This window comes from Oryx dammah, unplaced genomic scaffold (assembly GCF_014754425.2).
Source record: "Oryx dammah isolate SB20612 unplaced genomic scaffold, SCBI_Odam_1.1 HiC_scaffold_5, whole genome shotgun sequence".
Taxonomy (NCBI): Eukaryota; Metazoa; Chordata; class Mammalia; order Artiodactyla; family Bovidae; genus Oryx; species Oryx dammah.
The window spans coordinates 30,226,286-30,245,509 of NW_024070189.1; the positions used below are offsets into that span (position 1 = coordinate 30,226,286).

General features: G+C 46.2%; 1 protein-coding gene across 1 annotated transcript in view; it reads right to left on the minus strand.

The window, feature by feature from the left end:
* Nucleotides 1-19,224, minus strand: part of TENM2 (teneurin transmembrane protein 2) — a 761,851-nt gene that overhangs the window by 128,585 nt on the left and 614,042 nt on the right. Inside the window, exon 12 of the mRNA XM_040239453.1 lies at nucleotides 4,197-4,343. Within this exon, the coding sequence (XP_040095387.1) occupies nucleotides 4,197-4,343 (147 nt within the window). The remainder of the gene's footprint in view (nucleotides 1-4,196; nucleotides 4,344-19,224) is intronic.

Below are 19,224 nucleotides of genomic sequence, written 5' to 3' on the forward strand. Positions count from 1 at the left end.
TCTGTCTTGGTGGTGATAATTAAATATTATCCGCCTGTCACTTGACGCACATGTTGTGTGTATTCTCAGACTTTAATGAGCTCATATTTGTCTTCTGTAAGCAAAAATATTTCTTGGAGTCTCTTCTTTTTCAAACTGGGGTGAGCAGTTCAAGCAAAGACCTCTCACTATTAAAAAGACAGTCTGTTCCCATGCACGTCTGTCTGAACCGTATCTGCTACTTCTCAGGGGCCATGGCAGGTGATGTTTGTCCCTTCAAAGTCAGCCAGTGCTTCCTGAGGTTAAGCTGGTGGTCACATGGCTGGGGGTGCTGGGAGACTTTGAAAGTGATGAGAATAAGAAGGTAGGAATCCATAAATTGTTTGGCGGGGCATATTTTAAGGCAGCTCTTTCCAACAGGGTTTCTCATCTAAGAACCACAGAATCCAGAAAATATTCGTGTGATCAATTTCCCAAGTTTTCCGAGGAAGGTACCATTAGTACCATTGTAGGTGCCTGGGGCTTCCCTGGGTGGCTCAGTCAGTAAGGAACCTGCCTGCAATGCAGGAGACCCGGGTTCCATCCCTGGGTCAGGAAGATGCCCTGGAGACGGAAATGGCTATCCACTCCAGTCTTCTTGCACTGGAAAGTCCATGGACACAGGAATCTGGTGGGCTACAGTCCATGTGGTCACAAGAGTCAGACACTACTTAGAGACTAAGCTTCCACCACCTCCTTGCCTAGGAGAGAAGTTCATTCATTCTATATAACAGATGTGTTAGTTAAGTGGCTCTCAGAGAACCTGCATTAGCACCCTCTGGCAATTTACTAGATGTTCAAATTCTTGCATCCTTCTCCAGACCTACAGAATCAGAAAAGGGGATAGGGCTAACAACCTATGTGTAATCAAGCCCTCCAGGTGGTTTTGCTATAAGCTCAACTTTGGGACCTCCCTGGTGGCTCAGACGGTAAAGCGTCTGTCTACAATGCAGGAGACCCGGGTTTGATCCTTGGGTTGGGAAGATCCCCTGGAGAAGGAAATGGCAATCACTCTAGTACTATTGCCTGGAAAATCCCATGGACAGAGGAGCCTGGTAGGTCACAGTCCATGGGGTCACAGAGTCAGACATGACTGAGCGACTTCACTTTCACTTTCAACTTTGGAAACTACTAGTGTCTGTAGGCATTAAAACTTCTTGATTCACCCGCCAGGCAAGAATACTGGAGTGGGTAGCCATTCCCTTCTCCAGGGGATCTTCCCAACCCAGGGATCAAATCTGGGTCTTATGCATTGCAGGCAGATTCTTTACTGTCTGAGCCACCAGGGAAGCCTCTCACGGAGGAACTCAGGTTGAAAAAGGCTGCAGAGGACTTCAAATATCTATTTCCATATTTGCATCTATATTTATCTCTGTTTAAAATAAAAAAGATCTATCACTTTAAACTTGAGAGTTTAAAAAAAAAATGTAGAGCGTTCCTAGATGGAAAAATGATTTGGCTCATCCAGCTTGCTCTGGAAGGGCGCTCTATTATCTTCTCCATTCATGAGGTTTATAGCAAATGCGCTCACTGCAGCTGCTCCCCAGGCCTGGGCGTCCCTCCGACCCACCCACTGCCATGTCTAGAGACCCACAAAGCTCTCCCTGAGAACCGGCAAAGCAGGCCAGAGCCTGGGGCAGAACTCCCACCCCCACCCCCAAAATGAGCAGAACAGGATAAATTAGTCTGCTGCAGGGCTGGGTCTGGAGTTGATGAGGAACAACTTCAATATTTATCAATAAACCCCACAGTGCTGAGCACACCTCCTCGGGAAGTAACTTACCATAAAAAGGATACTCTGCACTGAGGAATCTCCTCCAAAAAAAGAACTCAGTTCATTTGTGAATTGCTTACGCCAGGTGAGAGAGAATCCCTGCCTACCCCTCTCACCTGACATAAGCAACTCTGAATTAACTGGGAGTTTCTTTTTATAAATACTGTGCAGAGCCTTTTCTTTTTTTTGGTGGTTAATTACTTCCTTGGGAGGTTGTTTTAATGGTTCCCATAACAAGGCCATTATTGTCTTTAGCATAATCACTGCCTCCTTTGCTTCTGTGGCCTGCCTTTCTGATGCCTCTTGCCTCTGCCTGCCAGGAGGGACCCTGAATGGTATCCCTTGGGCAGTCCTCAGGCTGGGGACTTGGAGGGTATCTCCTCCAGCCCCATCACTTCAGGCATTTTCTCCTGGTGGGAGCTGGCATCTGAGTGGGGCTGGTGGAGGGAGAAGGGAGTGGTGCAGGACACATCTGGGGGAGACTGGGTCCCCCTCCCTTGGGTGCAGCGTTTCAACCATTTGCTAAGCTTTCAGCTGCTGACACCAGTGCCAGGGAAGGAAGCCAGTTCCTTTCTGGAAGGTGAAGAGCAGGCCTGTAAGCAACCTGGTGAAACCACCAGGGACCAGACGCAAAAACAGTGACTATTACCAGGAAAAGCAATGCAATTCTGACTCTCTCTCTTGGAAAAAAAAAAAGTATTACGGACTTATGCCTCATTTCATTCAAAAATGAATTAAAAGTGGTTTCTATTTGGGCTAAACGAATGAATGGGAGCACTGTGTCAAGTCTATAAACTTTTTGTGACTGGTGTACTCCTATCAGTGTATGCACATTTGTTTACCTAGAAACTAAAGAGGTGTTACAACTGCAATAATAGGTTACGGGAATTGCAAAACAGGAGGATGAAGAAAAACAGAAATAGGATGTCTGTTACTGTCAGCCTACATCTCCAGACATCACTGAAGCCAGCCCGCTGGGGCCATGAGGGCAGGGGCTGACAGTCCCCGGGTGCAGGGATTGGCACATATAAGAGAATGCATATTTTTGTTAAATAATCAGACTCATACCTTCTTATACCCAGAAACAGTTTCTGCCCTGAGGAAATGCTGACCACATAAGTCATTTTGGTAGGGGTGGATGATGAACCTGTGCTCATGTTAGGGGACCATGACTCTGTGTTCCTAGGATATCAGGTGGTCCACGTGCTACAGCAAGCCCATTTAGCCCCTGAATCTCAGGACTCCATCAGGGAATAAACAACCCAGGAATCCAGCTCAGAGGTATAGAACAGAGGTCAGCAAACTTCTGATAAGGGATCAGAGGATAATAATTTTAGGCTTTGTCTTGGCCAACTAACCAACATTGCCTTAATGCTGAAAGCAGGACAAAACATAAACAGGTGTAGCTATGTTCCAGTAAGACTCTACGTATGGACACTGACATCTGAATCCCACATAGTTTTCATGTGTCATGAAGTATTTTCCTTCTTTATATATTTTTCCCCAACCATGAAAAATGTAAAAACCATATTTTTGCTTGTAGGCTTTGCTGGTACAAAGACAGGCAGTGGATCAGATTTGGTCCAAGGGCTGTGGTTTGCCAACCTTTGGTTCGAACACGGATTTTGGAGTCAGAGCTGGATTTGGATAGTGATTAAAACAGAAAGATTGTGATTAAAACAGAAAGAGAGTCACAGATGTAGAGAACAATCTTATGGTTACCCAGGAAAAAAGATGGGGAGGGATAAACTGGGAGATGGGTTGATGTATATATATATATATGCTACTATATATAAAATAGATAACTAATAAGAACCTACTGTATAGCACAGGGAACGCTACTGAAGGCTCTGTAATGGTTTACATGGGAAAAGAATCTAAAATAGAGTGGATATATGTAAATGTATAACTGATTCACTTTGCGCACACCGGAAAGGAACATAACATTGTAAATCAACTGTATGCCAATAAAAATTAAAGACAAAAGTTACTTCATCACTCTCTAGGCCTCAGTTTCCTCATCTGTACGGCAACATTTCAAAGGGCTGAAAGGATGCAGCCTTTTCACAGCTCACAACATCCTAGCCCATGTTGAACATATAATGTCACCAGCACAGATTTGTTTGTATACCCTGAAAGGAATGGTCACCCAAAGGTAGAGCCAGGGCCTGGCCACCTTTCTGTGGGGATGTGTACTTGAGAAACCAAAGCTAGTATCCACCCCTGGTGCCTCCAGGGGCCCCCGCTGGCCCAAGGACCCCTCTCTCTGCTGCGTTTGCTTCAAAGGAAGTGTTACAACATTTGACAATAGCAAAGGGGAGGTCTTTCAAAAGGGACTCAAGACGACCATTTATACACAACGCTCCACTCTTGAGGGGCTGGGAATTCGAAGACGATCACTCACCTCCCTCATTATCCTTGTTATCCGCACAGGAGGTTTCCATGGCAACGTTGCATCCGGGCCCTCTCCAGCCGGTCTGGCAGACACACTGCCAGCTGTTCTGACCCAGTGTGCATCTCCCGTTGCCGTTGCACAAATCGGGGCAGCCATCTGGTTGGAGAAACGGAGAGGATGAGGAGGAGGAACGTGAGGCCGCGCTGGGGCCGCGGGGGAGCCATGCAAAGGGGGTGCAAGGCCACAGGGCGGCCGCTGGGCCAGCCGCAGAGGGGGGCCCTGTACCTGGCGCGGGAGGAGTCGGGGAAGCAGGCGATGCATGCGGTTGCAAGACATTAGCAGGGGCCCAGATGCAGACGCTCCCCAGTGACACTGACCTGTGCGAAGGGGTCTGAGGCAACCTTCCCAAAGTGGGGAATGTTCTGGAAAAACGAAACTAGCCCTGGGCGGACAACAAGTCTAGTAGGCTGTTACTTCCAGCCCATGGCTCAGGGTTGATGCCTCAACAAAAATCCTTTCTTTTTTCAGCGCCTTATGCAGAAGGGTGAAAAGTCCCTACCAACCCAGGGTGGAGGTTGAGTACCCTCCATCTTTCAGAATTTTAAAACTAAATTTACATGTGATTAGCATGAGCTTCTTAGGACCAAGAACTGGATGGTTCTGCTGGGCTATTTTCATATTTTTGTGATATTTAGTTTTAAGGGACACTTAAAATGTTGGCTGCTAATCACTCAACCTACTTATGGCATGATGTAAAAATACCGCAGGATCTGATGCCTGGGGAAGGGGTGGGTGCTCAGTGCTATGGATCAGGAGAAAGCAGAGGAAAGCTTCTGTGCCGGCGGGTGGGGGGAGGCAGGAGCGGTCAAGTCATTCTTAGTTTGTGGTTTTCTTTTCCTTTTTGGATGTGTGTTTCTATAGAATCAGTAGCCTGCCTCACTCCCTAGCTGCCCCAGCCCACAAAACAGTTGCAGCTACTGCTCTCCTGACCTGAGTCTGGATGAGGAGAGAAGAGAAAGACTGGGGGTCACTACAGAGAGAGGGGAGTCTCTGGGAGGATGTGGCCATGCTCACAAAACCTACTTGCTGGCAAGAATTCCTAGATATGTTTTCATCTTTCTTTCCTTTAACAGCTTTATTGAGGTGTAATTTACATACCATAAAATTCACCTGCTTTAAGTGTACAAGGCAATGACTTCGAGGAAATTAGAGACGTGCAATCTAGGTATGTTCCCTTACATATCTACATTTAAAGAGATTCTCATGTTAGAACAGATTCCGAATGACCATTAATTTAACTGTCCTCAGAAAATAACTTTTCCTGAATCTTTCTCTTTCTATCTCGACTTCTTGCTACCATCTCCATATCTTTCTGTATCTATTTTTAAACCACACAAAGTGCAGGGTGGATTGGGCCGTGGCAGAGGGATGAAGTGCTTCGTAATGATGGAGGTAATTGATTTGAAACCTTTCTGGCCCAAATCTTCTGAATCAAAACTGTGTCTCTCCCCCTCCTTCTCTCTCCAGTGTTCCAGAGGCCATCACCTGGCCGCCTTCCTCTCTTCTCTTGAGTCCCCCTTATGAGAATGCCGATAAACCTAATTTGTGCATGTGGCAGAGGTGGGAATTTAAAGGACTCCTCCTAAGAAGAAAGGGCTGGAGGGTTTGAAATTGAGTTGAAATTTACTTCTTTAAGGAGTTTCACTCCTCAATACTTCTTCCCTCCCATCCTTTCCAGAATGTGGTATGGGTTAGGACCTGGGTAAGCAACAGGAGAAGTTCTACATGCAGAAGTCTCTGTAAAGAAACAGCTTTCTTGAGAGGAGGCATGAGGAGATGGTGATCAGGGAATTTTTTTCTTTTGTTGTAGCGCCTGGTACTCAGTCCAGGATGTGAGCAAAGCACTGGTGTTTGCATACCTAGAAAAAGACTTCCTGGTCTCCACACCTATCCTCTTAAAGTCAAGAGTCACATTTCCATTCCTTACCTACCAAGGAGGTGACCACAGCCCTGCCTGGAATTCAGGTGATTTTCCCATCTCTTTATACTTTGAGAGAGAGCTGGGAGAGGAAGCCAGCCCTGGTGTTAGGGAAATGCCATAAATATTTCTGCAGAAGCAAAATGCAACTCAGTAGGTAAAGCCCAAGGGACATTTCACAGATTTGCAAGGAAAAGAGAGTATCTGCAAACCCCAGCCACCTCCAGCTTTACAGTTTCTACAAGCAGAGTTTTAGGGACTAGGTCACAGAGAAGATACTGCATGACAGACCCACCAGCATTCACCTGGCGTGGTATCTATTCTGTGTGCTTTGTTATTTAGCTACTTTGAGGTCTTGTGTTTGACTAAAATCATGCCCAAAGTCTCAACAGAAGCCTCATTGTGTAGGAAACCCACGTCCACTACATAAATTTCAAATTTGCAAAGAACACCAGCATGTCAGTCAGATATGCACTCAAAATATGTATGCTCCTAGATTGAACGAGGTTTTTTTTTTTTTTCCTTTTCTTTCTCTCTCCATTCCCCTCCGCCTCCCCAGACCAACTGAAGTGAGATAAACAGACCACAGTAGCTGGTTTTCTCCACATCGTATGAGGAAGATGAAAACATGAACAGTGGGAAGCTGGCAAATCTCTGAGAAGTTTTGGGGCAGCTGGGAATTAATGGACAGGACGTTGCTTTTTAGCTTGAAGAGGAAGAAAGCAGCCTCGGTAAATGCGTGGTGTTGCTAGGCAACCCCAAGCTACCCCCAGCACAAGTTCATTCTGCCGGTGGCCTTCCGAGGAGGTGATTCGTTGTGTTTGTAAAGTGCAAAGCCAGCCTCTGCTTAAGGGAAAACAAAACGTAGGAAGTAATTAGTCTGGAGGGCAAATGGGTATCGGGTGGTGGCTTTCCCTGGAGAGGAATCTAAAACTGCAGTTGAATGGGGCTTATGGGCTTAGACTTGGGGATCCAGCAGGTCTCTTGTGTGGAGTCTTCTGGATTTCAGCCTAGCTAGCACTGCTCCTTCCTTGAGTGCTTATCTCTGAGACCACTGATACAGAAGGCCTGAGGCACAGCTGCTTGGATCCTCGTACAGCTGGCGAGCTGGCTGTTGGAAACTTCAGGTTCTATCATGATCCTAGACCTGAGATTCTCAACTGAGGCAACTGTGGCCCCCATCCCTCCCTCCAGGGCACATGGGCAATGTCTGGAGACACTTAGGATTATCACATCTTAGGGAGGATGCTACTGACATCTGTTGGGTAGAGGCTGGATGTTTAGCATCTTACAATGCCTAAGATAGTCCCCACATTGCGGAGATTTCCATGTTTGCTATTGGATCTCAGAAACCGCCCCAGTGTCAGGCACACAGTAGGTGCTTTAATGAATGGAAACACAAATCAGGTGGTGCTAGATCATTTCAGCCTGGCCTTCATTTATAGACTCTTCTGAGAGTTATGAGAAGCTAGTGGGGCCTCCTTCTTAAAGACCTAAATCTTTTTCCTAGAGAGAAATTTCTAGGGCAACAATGATATCTGGGGCTGGTTCTATCACACTTTGAATGCTTTTGGCAGAAAGCATTGGAAATGGAATCATTTCCAAGACTTTTCTACACACAGAGTTCTAACCACTAGGAAAAAATATTCATTGGCACAGTTACCAGGTAGGCAGAGTTTCTGCCTTAACAAAAATTAGAGTTGATGTAAAAATTAAGGATTTAAAAAAATCCCAAAACCCAAACACACTGGTATATTCTGATGACTCCTGAATTTTCAACTCTATTCCCTTGAACACTGGACCTGGACTCCAACTTGCATCTCAACATCTCCATCTGTTCACTCACAAGTATCTCAAACTCAATAGAATTTGGTTTCTTGATCTTCCTTCTCCTCCCAAACTCTGATTCCTTGATCAGTGGATGGCACCTCCATGTATCCCACTGGCCAAGACTAAAGTCTTGGAGTCATTGTTAATTACCCACCCCATGCACCTCCTCTCTCATCTCATGTATCTAGTCAACAATCAAGCCCTGTTCTTTACTATAAGAAGCCCTATCTGTTCTTCTTAAATATCTCTAGAATCTTAACCTGAGCCATCCCCATCTTTGATTTAAACTCTGGTCAAAGCCATCTAACTGGTCTCCCTGCCACCAGTTTTGTACCATTATCCCTTCTCTCAGTTCTGGACCCTGCTGCAAACGCTTCTATAGCTTTCTGATGACCTTAGGTAAAGTCTGAAGTCCTTGGCTTCCAGATCTTACACTGGTTGTCACCATATCAGTCTAACTCAATGTCACTTTAGGCTTTATTCACATCGAAGCCATTCGGCCTTTTGTTATCTGTCTAACTTCACCCCATCCTTCACTCAACTCACCTCCAGAGAGCCTTTCTGAAGCTCCCAAATCGAGTTCCACCTATCATGGTGCTTTATCCTACCCTATCCTATTCTATCCACCACACAGAATCACAACTCTCTGGCATCTCCTTGATGCTTGCTAGCCCTTGCAGCAGCTCTTCTTTATGACGTTTTGTCATCACTTGAAGGAAAATTGTTGTAATAAATGTGCACATTGTCACAACTGCCATTTGAATGGGGCCTCCAAAACCGTGCAGTGTACAACTGCTCTGGGCGTTTCTGTTATCATGTAAACCTGCTAAGGCAGGGGCCACGTCTATCCTGTTTACTCTTGGATTGCTAGTACTCAACACATAGGCAGGGGATGAATGAATGAATGACTTCTGACTGAAATCAGCATCTCTGATACCTTTGGCAGAGTGGAAATGGGATAGTTTCCAAGACTTTTATACACGCAGAATTCTGAACACTAAAAAAAAAAAAAATTCATCAACACAGTTACCAGATAGGCAGGCTCTCTGCCTTAACAAAAATTAGGCATGAGCGAAACAATGTCTACAGCACAGTAAAACGGGGAGCATAAATGTACTTGAAGAAAGCTATAATTACCATAAAAGGCTTTTCTAAAAAGGCTTCAAGAAATGTTCTGGCATGTGCAGCAATGGGGAGGTACAAATAAGTGGCTAATAGGGGACAAGGGATATGGGAAGAGAAGTATGACTTTAACATTCTACATCGGGCAGACCTTAGAAAAGCAGAGCGGGCCACACGCAGATGGCAGTGCAAGTGAAAACACAGAACAAGATGCACGTGGATGCACACAGACGGCAAAGCAAGCCAGAGAAGGGAGACGTGTGTGCCTGCTGGTTCAAGAGACCATTACGAGAGCTACTGCAGCCTTGACTGCAGCCCCGTGGAAAGGTTTTTCTGAGTCCAGGGGAAAACCTGAACCCGGTTTGTAGTCAGAGATTTCTGAGATCAAAATCTTGATCTGCCTCTTGTTGTCTGTGTACCCGTGAGCTAGTGGCTTTACCTTTCACCCATGTTTGTAAAACTCTATCTTGCTAATTGGAAAAGGAAATATGGCAACCCACTCCAGTATTCTTGCCTGGGATAATCCCATGGACAGAGGAGCCAGGGGGGCTACAGTCCATGGGGTCACAAAGAGTCAGACACTACTTAGCGACTAAATCTCCACCACCATCTTGCTAATGGATCTTATTTCTTGTCCTGCCCAATAAAATGAAACCTGCACAAGGGCTAGGAGTTTTGCATCTTTCGTTCACTGAAGTATCCTCAGTGTCAGAAAAATAGCTGGCATCTAACACATGCAATCAACATTCGTTGAATGAATGAATGAACAAGGATGATGGTAATACTTTACACAGATGTCAGAGGGGTAAAATGAAATGTTAACGGCAAAGATTTTAGCATCAAGTTAGAGCACATTGCAACTGCTCCATAGAGAGAAGCACTTATGGTTATTAGTGTTGATATAATTATTGATACTACAAATATTATATATAATTAGTGGCAGGCTTTTTCTTTGGGGCATAAGGTGAAGTACAGGCCACTTCTTCTTGCCTCATCTCCAGATTAAGAAAAAACCAAGAGCTTATCCTGTTTCAAATGAAAAACTGGAGGTTTCTGGGGTGTCCTGAGCGTGTGACTGCTTCACATCCTAGGAAAATCTCACTCCCCTTTGCCTACCACCCGACTCTAGCAAGGTCACTGGAAGTGTTTTCAGATAACCCACTGACACCAAGAGCCACTCTGAGGAGGAGAAGAGTTGAGAATAAAATGAGTGATGACTTTTTCTTTGGGGAAGCATTGTACTTTTGCTTGTTCACTTAATTAGGGGACCCCTTCTCCTCCAACTGCTTTAAACACCACTGTTTTCTGAGAGCTGTGCATTGCTGGAACTGAGGAAAAGACGCACGATGGAAATATGTAACAGAGTCCGTCACTGCATTCCAGAACTCTTTAAGAATGCAAACAGCTGAGGGGCTGGGGACCAGGGGTTTGGTGGTCATTTCTATTAAAGAGCAGCAGCAAATGCTCAGTAAATTCAATTGGGTGTTTCAAGAGACTCTGGGGCAAACTCCAACTAATTTTAGAAGCCTGGCTCTGCCAGAGAAGCATTTTGGTCCCCAGAAAACAGCAGGACTTGTCCTCTCACTCATCTGGGTGAGTAAGAGGGAGCAGGGAAGAGACTCTGTTTCCAGGCACAAATTGGTACGGACCCTCAGCCACGAACCTGAGCTTGAACAGATGCCCCTGCATTGTCAGAAAAGATGCAGAAAATCCAGAGGCAGATGTTCCTTCATCTCAATAGCATGTGTGTGTCTTTAAGGGTTTGTATAGGCCTGAGGAGGGGGTATGCTGGGGCAGCGGCAGGGGGCAGGGCTGGGAAGGCCAGTGATCCTTTCCATGGTCTGCTGCTTCTTTTTTGCTTGGAAGACAGAAATCATGCGCCCCTCCCCACGCCCACCCCAGCAGCAACAGAAGCTTCGATGAGGTGACATAAATTTGGATCCAGGTGTCGATGCTGCCTGTTTCCTGGATGAACCAGGATTCTCACTGATCAGCATCATTTCTGTCTGCCTGGGAAAAGGAAGGCAGCAGGCTCAGCCTTGGGCTCAGGAAAAAAAAAAAAAAAGCATCTTATTTTGTACAGTTTTGATACTTCCAGCTCTTACTAGTACACTTTTTAAAAGAGTAGATGATCATGAAGGGAGGAAACAGTTTAGGCAGCAGTAACTGGGGATCGTTCTGGGGAGGGAAATCCCATGTCAGTTAGTGAATTGAGACTGAGTCATTTTTGCTTCTAGGCCTTTTGGCTAAGTATGGGGGCTTCCCAGGTGGCACAGTGAATCCACCTGCCAACACAGGAGATGCAAGAGATGCAGGTTCGATCTTTGGGTTGGGAAGCTCCCCTGGAGAAGGAAATGGCAACCTGCTCCAGTATTCTTGCCATGGACAGAGGAGCCTGGTGGGCTACAGTCCATGGGGGTCACAAGATGTTGGACACGACTGAGCACATGTTATCACCCAGGAGCACTGGAGTTGGACACAAGTTTGTGCTTTCCTTGGGGGAGCCTGCTTTTTTCCTTTATCACTTTTCTTTATCCCACTTCACCTAGTCATAGGAGGATGTCATGGGATAGTGATGGGCAAATATCAGGAGGTTGCTAAGGTACACATCAACTGGAGCCACACTGAACACCGCTGATGATGCCCCAGGGGTTTCTCCCATTGCTTCAGATCACAGCAGTGCTTCGCAAAGGGTGGTCCTGGTACCACCAGGGGTAACATCACCAGCAGCAACATCTCATTAGAAATGCGCACTCTTGGGTTCCATCCCAGACCCTCCATCAGGACCTCTGGGGGTGGGGCCCGGCAGTCCGCATTTTAACAAGCCCTCCAGCAGGTTCTGAAGGCTGCTGTGTGAGAACCGCTGCTTCAGGATCAAGTCCTAACTCCTTAAAAAAGCCTCCAAGGCCCCACATGATCTGAACCTGCCCATCTCATCTCCTGTCACTTGAGGTTTCTGCTCTCTGACCTTCAGCCATGTTGCTCTGCTCTGCTCAAGAACACAGCCTGCCTGCATGGCCTGGATCCTCCTTTTATGCTTTGGCAGATTCTTCCCCTAAACCCTGCTCCCTGCACTCACTTTGGCAAAGCCATGCATCTTCGGCTTGTTCAGAGAAGGCTTTCTGACTTTCAGCTCAGGGTTCTGCCCCCATCATATGACTTCACAGCACCACCTACTCCTTCTAAAGCACGCGCCATCATTCTAATTCATCCTTTGTTTAGAGCAGTAGGTCTCCACTTGGCTGCATATTAGAATCACTTGGGAGCCTTGAAAAATCCTGACTGTAGGCTGCACCCCAATTAAACCAGAATCTCCAAGGATGAGGCTCAGACATTAGTATTTTGATTTCTTGAGCTCCCCAAGCAGTTCCTCTGTGCAGCTGAGATTGAGAACTCTCAATGCCCATCTTTCTGGGAGCCTCCAGGCCTCCTGAGAGCAGATACGCTGTTGTACAGGCTGTTTTCCCTGCACCTGGCATTAAAGATGTTTGTTGAATGAATGCATAAATAAGCCACATGGTGTTTCTGCTGCTTCACTGTGTCCTTGAGTCAGGAGCCAGGTAAAGGGAAAAGCTTCCTGCAGGCCACGCCCTCTGGGTGGATGACACCTCCTCCAAGTCAAAGAAACAGCTGGTTCCAGTGCTGGGTCTAAAACCAGGCTGAATCCAGTGGCCGTGGATGCATGCTGGGGGAGTCTGTGCATTTTAACTTTGAACCAGCTGATCCCTTCTGATCGAAAGAGACAGGATAGAACACCCAGGGAGAAGGAAGGAGAGGGAGAGGGAGAAGAGAGGCATGTTGGTAGATTAAGAGGGTGACAAGAGTCCCACAAAGGCAAGGATGACAATAATAAGAGAGCCCAATGGTTTAATTTGGTTCTTGGAGGATAATCAAGTTGTTGTAGCTCGTGCTGCTTATTCCCACAGCTGTCCAGCAAATAATGAATGTGGTACCTACCTGGTATGGAAATAGGGACAAAGGCACGACTTTGATTTCTTATTTGTTATTTTTAACCATCCAATTTCTACACCCACTGAGCATCCGTATAGCCACAGGAGGGTCATAAAAATACAAATAACACCTAGGAGGCCTGTGGGCACGGACCTGTTACTTACTGCCGGGCTGACGGCTCTCTTTTAACCAGTGTAAAATCAGGCTGATGATAAATTGCCATATATATTCCTTTGTTGTTGCTGTTTGCAGCCCAACTTGAGAAAATGTAAGGAAATCACTACGTTTGTTTCTTATAGATGTCAAAAGCACTAGGCAAAGAACCTGCCCCAGGACTGTAACTCTGGATTTTTGGAAGCTTTTAATAGGAAGACAACAATAATAGCAAACCCTCAACTAGACATTTCTGTGTTCCTGGCACTCTTTTATATGTCTCTCATGCATTAACTTATTGGTTACAATAACCCTATGATGTAGGCACTATTATGATTCCCATGTTACATGCGAGGGAATGGAGGCATAGAGAGGTTAGGTAACTTGGCCATAGTTGCAGAGCTCATTAGTGGTGGAGCCAGGATGTGACATCAGACGGGCTCCAGAGGCTCTGCTCACGCCTAGGGGGACCAACCATCCCCACATGCCTGGGACTGTCTAGTTTTAGCTCCCAAAGTAGTGAGTCCCAGGAAATCCCTCAGTTCCATGCCAATTGGGATGACTGTTATCATCAAGGTCAGGGAATGAGGACTGGGCTCATTTCACTGGTGGTCATGGGGTCGAATGCCCCTAAGGGCAAGGGACAGGGCATAGACTTTTATACTGGGTTACCTGTTTGAGGATGTAGGGCCTCCAACAGCATCTGCTGCCCCACTTGGGACAAAGTACCAGGTCAGTCCTGTAACCACATGGCTGTAGTGTGGTTAAGACAACAGGCTCTGAATCCAGGCTGCCTGAGTTCATATCCCAGCTCTATCCCTTGGTTGCATAATCTTATTAGCAAAAATTATGAGATCTCTAGTCCTTAGTTTCTTCATCTATGAAACGAGGGCAATAAGAGTACCTATTCTAGAAGACAACTGGGGTTTAAAAGAGAATACATATCATATTACTTTACTTAGCACAGGTGTTAGTAGGTGTTAATGCACAAAAATACGCATAACATGTAAACTACGCATAAATGCACATAGTAAAAGTTCTAGAACTAACAGCTATCATTATTGCTGTTACTAAAAGTAACCTCAAAAAAAAGGAAAAGAAATAAAGAAAGAAATGTGACCTCGAATAATAAAAGAAGGGGCTTGTGTGGCTAAGAAGAGCCTCTGATTTGCTCTCACAGCCTCTGAACAGGTGATGGGAGGGAGAATCACGATCCGTACAGTCAGTAGAGCAAAGACCCCAGGAAGATGTCCTCCAAAGATTGAAATGGAAATGAGATAAGTGGGGAAACTTCCTGGGAGTTACATGAGTAAGGTGGGTACATAATGGATGTAACACGTAATCTACACAATTGTGCGTAAAATACAAGAGGCATGGGTGGTGAAACTGTAAAGGTTGAGAAATCTCATTTAGGCTTAAGGAGGCATGTTAAGAGAGAGGGGTGGTCTGCCCGGGGTGTGGAAGGGGAGCCTACGGAGCAGGGGAGAGTCAGGGTCAACTCAGCCATGAGTATGTCCTTGCTGATGGAGGAATAAAGGGACACCCCTGCCACTGATGAATGAAGACTAGGAGCTTAGCACTGCAAACCTCATTATTTCATCAAGCCCTTTCAAGGACACTATAAAGCATGAATTATTATCATCATTTGTGGTTGGATAATCTGAAGCTCAGAGAGGTTAACAAACTTGCCCCAGGTCAGAATCACTGAAAACTGTCACTTGAGGGTTTGCACCCAGGCTCGTCCAACTCTGAGCCCACACACTTCCCTTCCCTCTAACCAAGCTGGATTCCATGGGGAGAAGGTGGCCTCAGAATAGCACACTCCTTGCTTTGACTCCTTGCTTCCCCGCGATCTTGTCATCTTAACTTCCTTTCCCATATAGATTTCCTTGGAGGGAGCGAGTACTCTGAGATGGAGATGTGAGTTTTCCTTACTGTGGATTAATCAATGGCTATCTTGGATTTTTGGAAAAGACCCCAATGCTCCAATGTTGGGAGAGATTGAAGGCAGGAGGAGAAGAGGGTGACAGAGGATGAGATGGTTGCATGGTATCACCGACTCAATGGACATGAATTTGAGCAAACTCCAGGAGATGCTGAAGGACAGGGAAGCCTGGCATGCTGTAGTTTATGGAGTCACAGAGAGTTGGACACGACTTAGTGACTGCACAACAACAATCTGGTGTTTGTAGGTGGTTTAGGGCAGTGTGAGGGTGTCGGTCTGGAGCCTGACCCACTCTGTTGTAATGAGAAGCTGACAGTGTGCCAGGAGGATCCTGCCGGTGAAGCCACATGTGACGTCCTGCCTGAGTGACTTGGTGGTCCCCAGTCAAGAGTGATGCCCTTGGCCTCCTGTTCTATCTCTTGCTCTTGATAAGTTTAGTGTGTGGGACTCACGGAGTGAAAGGACTTCAACAGGAGCAATCCCAGGCCAACATCAAACAACTACAGAGTGATACAGTGTGCCAACTTCTGGAATACATTCATGAGTTTTTCTTTCATTCATTCGGTCAGTATATGTTGTGGTGGTGGTGGTGTAGTCTCGAAGCCATGTCCGACTCTTTGTGATCCTATGGACTGTAGCCCACCAGGTTTCTTTGTCCATGGAATTCCCCAGGCAAGAATACTAGCGGGTTGCCATTTCCTTCTCCAGGGATCAAACCTGAATCTCCTGCACTGGAGGCAGATTCTTTACTGTCTAAGCCACCAGGGAAGCCCCAATATTTGCTGAGTATCTACCAAATGCTGGGGTACGTTCTAGACACAGAACATATAGTGGTAAATGAAAGAGACAAAGTCTCATTCTTAAAGATCTTACATTCTATTAGGGGGACACTCATAGGAAACAAATAAGAAATTAATATGGCATATCTGATGGTGGTAATTGCTAGGGGGGGAAATAAAACATCGAAGGGGGATTGTGATGGGGATGGTATGTGATGGGGATTGCTGTTATATATGGGGTGGTCAGGGAAGTCCTCGCTGATGAGGTGATATCTGAGTGAAAATCCTACAGGAAGTGGGGGAGAGAGTCATGCCAGTATCTGAGGGGATGGGAATCCAGGCAGAGGAAACTGTAGGTACAAAGGCCCTGAGGCAGAGAGTGCTTGGGGTGTTGGAGGAACAGCAAGGTGGCCAATGTGGCCGGAGTGAGTGAGCAAGGAGGCAGCGTGGGGACAAAGCCAGGCCACACAGGCCAGTTTGCTGCGAGGGTAGTGGCTCTATTCTCGGCGAAAAGAAGTACTAGGATATTCTGAGCAGCGAGTGGCCTGATTTGATGAAGTTTTAGAGGATCCCTTTATGCAAGGAGAACACACAGGGATGGCGCAAGGGCAGAACCTGGGAGGCTGGCCAGGAGGAAGCCATAGGGCCCTTCTTGGTCTCCACGGTGGTGGCTCAGGCAGGGTACAGGGGTGGCTCTGTATGGCGGGGCTAACCCTCTATGAGTTTAAGGTTCCTTACACATCTTTCCAAAAGGAAAGGCTTTGGGGACATGAAAGCGGATGATAAGATACACTGTTCATACAGTGCTCTGGTTGATGTAAACAAATTCAATTCCTCAGCTGGGAGTTAGCAAACAAATGGGGCTAAGGAGGCTGGATTCTGCCATGATCCTGCCCTCGTCTCCAAGTTGCTTTTCCTTATTCAAGACAATCAGGAGAGGCCGAGGCAAAGAGCAGCATGGGTGGAGGAGAGCAGAGAACCACAGGGTTTCCCAGCCTTGGTCTCTAGGGTCAAAACTGACAGTCTAACATAGAACAGCTCCAGCAAATAAGATTCCTGGCTTCCTTAACACAATGACTTCGGCCACAGGCTGCATGTACTCTGCCAGCTTTGGCATTAAGGTCTCCTTGGATCACCCCCAAGCATCCTCCCAGATTAGTGCTCCTGGACTTTAAATCCCTTTGCATTCTGTTTATCCTTATAGATCAGCTGGACATGTCTGAATTGTGGCATTCAAACACACTGAAGCTACACCCACCTATCTAATACCTATCTATCTAATGATCTGTCTAGGGCCTCCCTGGTGGCTTAGATGGTAAAGAGTCTGTCTGAAATGCAGGCGACCTGGGTTCTATCCCTGGGTTGGGAAGATCCCCTGGAGAAGGAAATGGCAACCCACTCCAGTATTCTGGCTTGGAGAATTCCATGGACAGAGGACCCTGGTGGGCTACAGTCCATAGCGTCGCAAAGAGTTGTACATGACTGAGTGACTAACACTTACTTACTTATCTATCATTTACCTTTTCATCCATCACTTGTCCATTATCTATTTATCTATATCTATATTTATTAATCTATTTCAAGCTTTCCCTACCAAACAACCTCTCCAAAACCTCTAAAGACTTGTTCTCAGAACAATGCATATCAAATAACCTCACACAATAGCCATATTTTAACTTGCTTTCTGCTACTTTCTGCCTGGTCCAGAGACAATAAAGACACTCCAACCTCCCCTCCACTTTTCACCTCCTTTCTCTCCTCTGGCTGGCGTGGCATCTCCCAATCACCCCCTTCACTCACGAATCCAGCACGTTCATCATCCATCCCTCCCCACCCTTGTGACCAAGGTAACTCTGTCCTCCTAACTGTCCTGACCATATCCTGTTCTTTGAAACTCTTACCCTCATGGCGTGTTCTACTCCTTTTCTAAATACACAGCTGATCAAAGACTCGGGGGAAGGATGCTGCTCATGACTGGGACTTCTTCTACCAATTTTGTAGGATGTCTCTATGAAGAGGTCCAAGTACGTGTGCTACAGTATAAGGAATAAGGAAGCTTGTTTTCTGAAAGTACAGAATCCCAACAATCTGGCCCCTGCCATGTTAGGTGCCCGTCTTCAGTTCTGCATAATAAGTGTGCCCTTATGAAGGCAGGAGCCACCTCTTGGAAATCCTCTCACTCACAGAGAAACAAAAAAATCCCTCCTTTTCAGATACATTTTAAACATGCAAAACAGCAGTATGTTTCTGCTAAGTCATATTTTCGCTAAATGGATAATTGAATGCTGAATAGGAGCTGCTACTCAGCTGCTAACCTGCCGGGTTTCCACACTCACACTCCCAAACTGCCGCCGAGCAATCCCCAGGAGGCAGAAAGCATGACTGATTTTTCCAATAAAGCTACAAAAATCGATAATTCTTGTAGACGGAACGCTCACGTCTCTAACCATCTCCAAGTCTCCCTCCCTCTTGCAAACAAGCCTCTGACTTTATCCTGGCGCATGTCACCAATTCTATACCGCCAGGACTCAGCCCAAGTTCTGTTCCAGTTCTGCTGAACGTACCTTTTAGAGAGGCTCTGCAATGCGTCTTGATTTAGAGATGCTTGGGTTTTATGGGGCTCTGGGAAATGTTGTTTAGCTTTTCTGGAGCTCCAATAAGTTCTGATATATGGCTGTGCATGCCTGCCTGATTAATGGCATGTGAGACGATTTGGAGCTTTCAGAGGTCACCCTGTGTGTACTGAATAATACAGTGCAGAGCCAAAAATACCCTTGGATGAGAATCCTGGCTCCACACAAAGGCAATGGCATCGCCTGCTTTAGTTGACATTGCCTGAGACTTGGTACCTCTCCCTGACTGTGCTTCCAAGGAAAGTCACCTCTCCAAAACATTGCAGGGATAAAATGGGAACCATTTTGGTTTCTTGGCGATTTCTCTTTGCAGTGTCATAGATACCGGCATGAGTAAGAAGGCTGAGAAAACCAGAAGGCTGCTACGCTAGTCTCTGATAGGACTTTCAAGTTCAGGGTAGACTGGCCAGGGGGCGGAGCAGATGAAGCTCCAAGTAACATATGCTATGGAGTACAATGCTGTGGTTGAGAATTTAAATGCCCCCAAAGTCAAGATTCAAAATGATGGTTCCCACAGCAACTACAACTCAGTTCTCTGGTGAATATAAAATTAACTTTATTGCGAAACATGCTGCTCAATTTACACCTTAATATAGTCATGGCAGAGTTACAGTTGCTGTGAGAATGCTAACTCTGAATTGTTTTG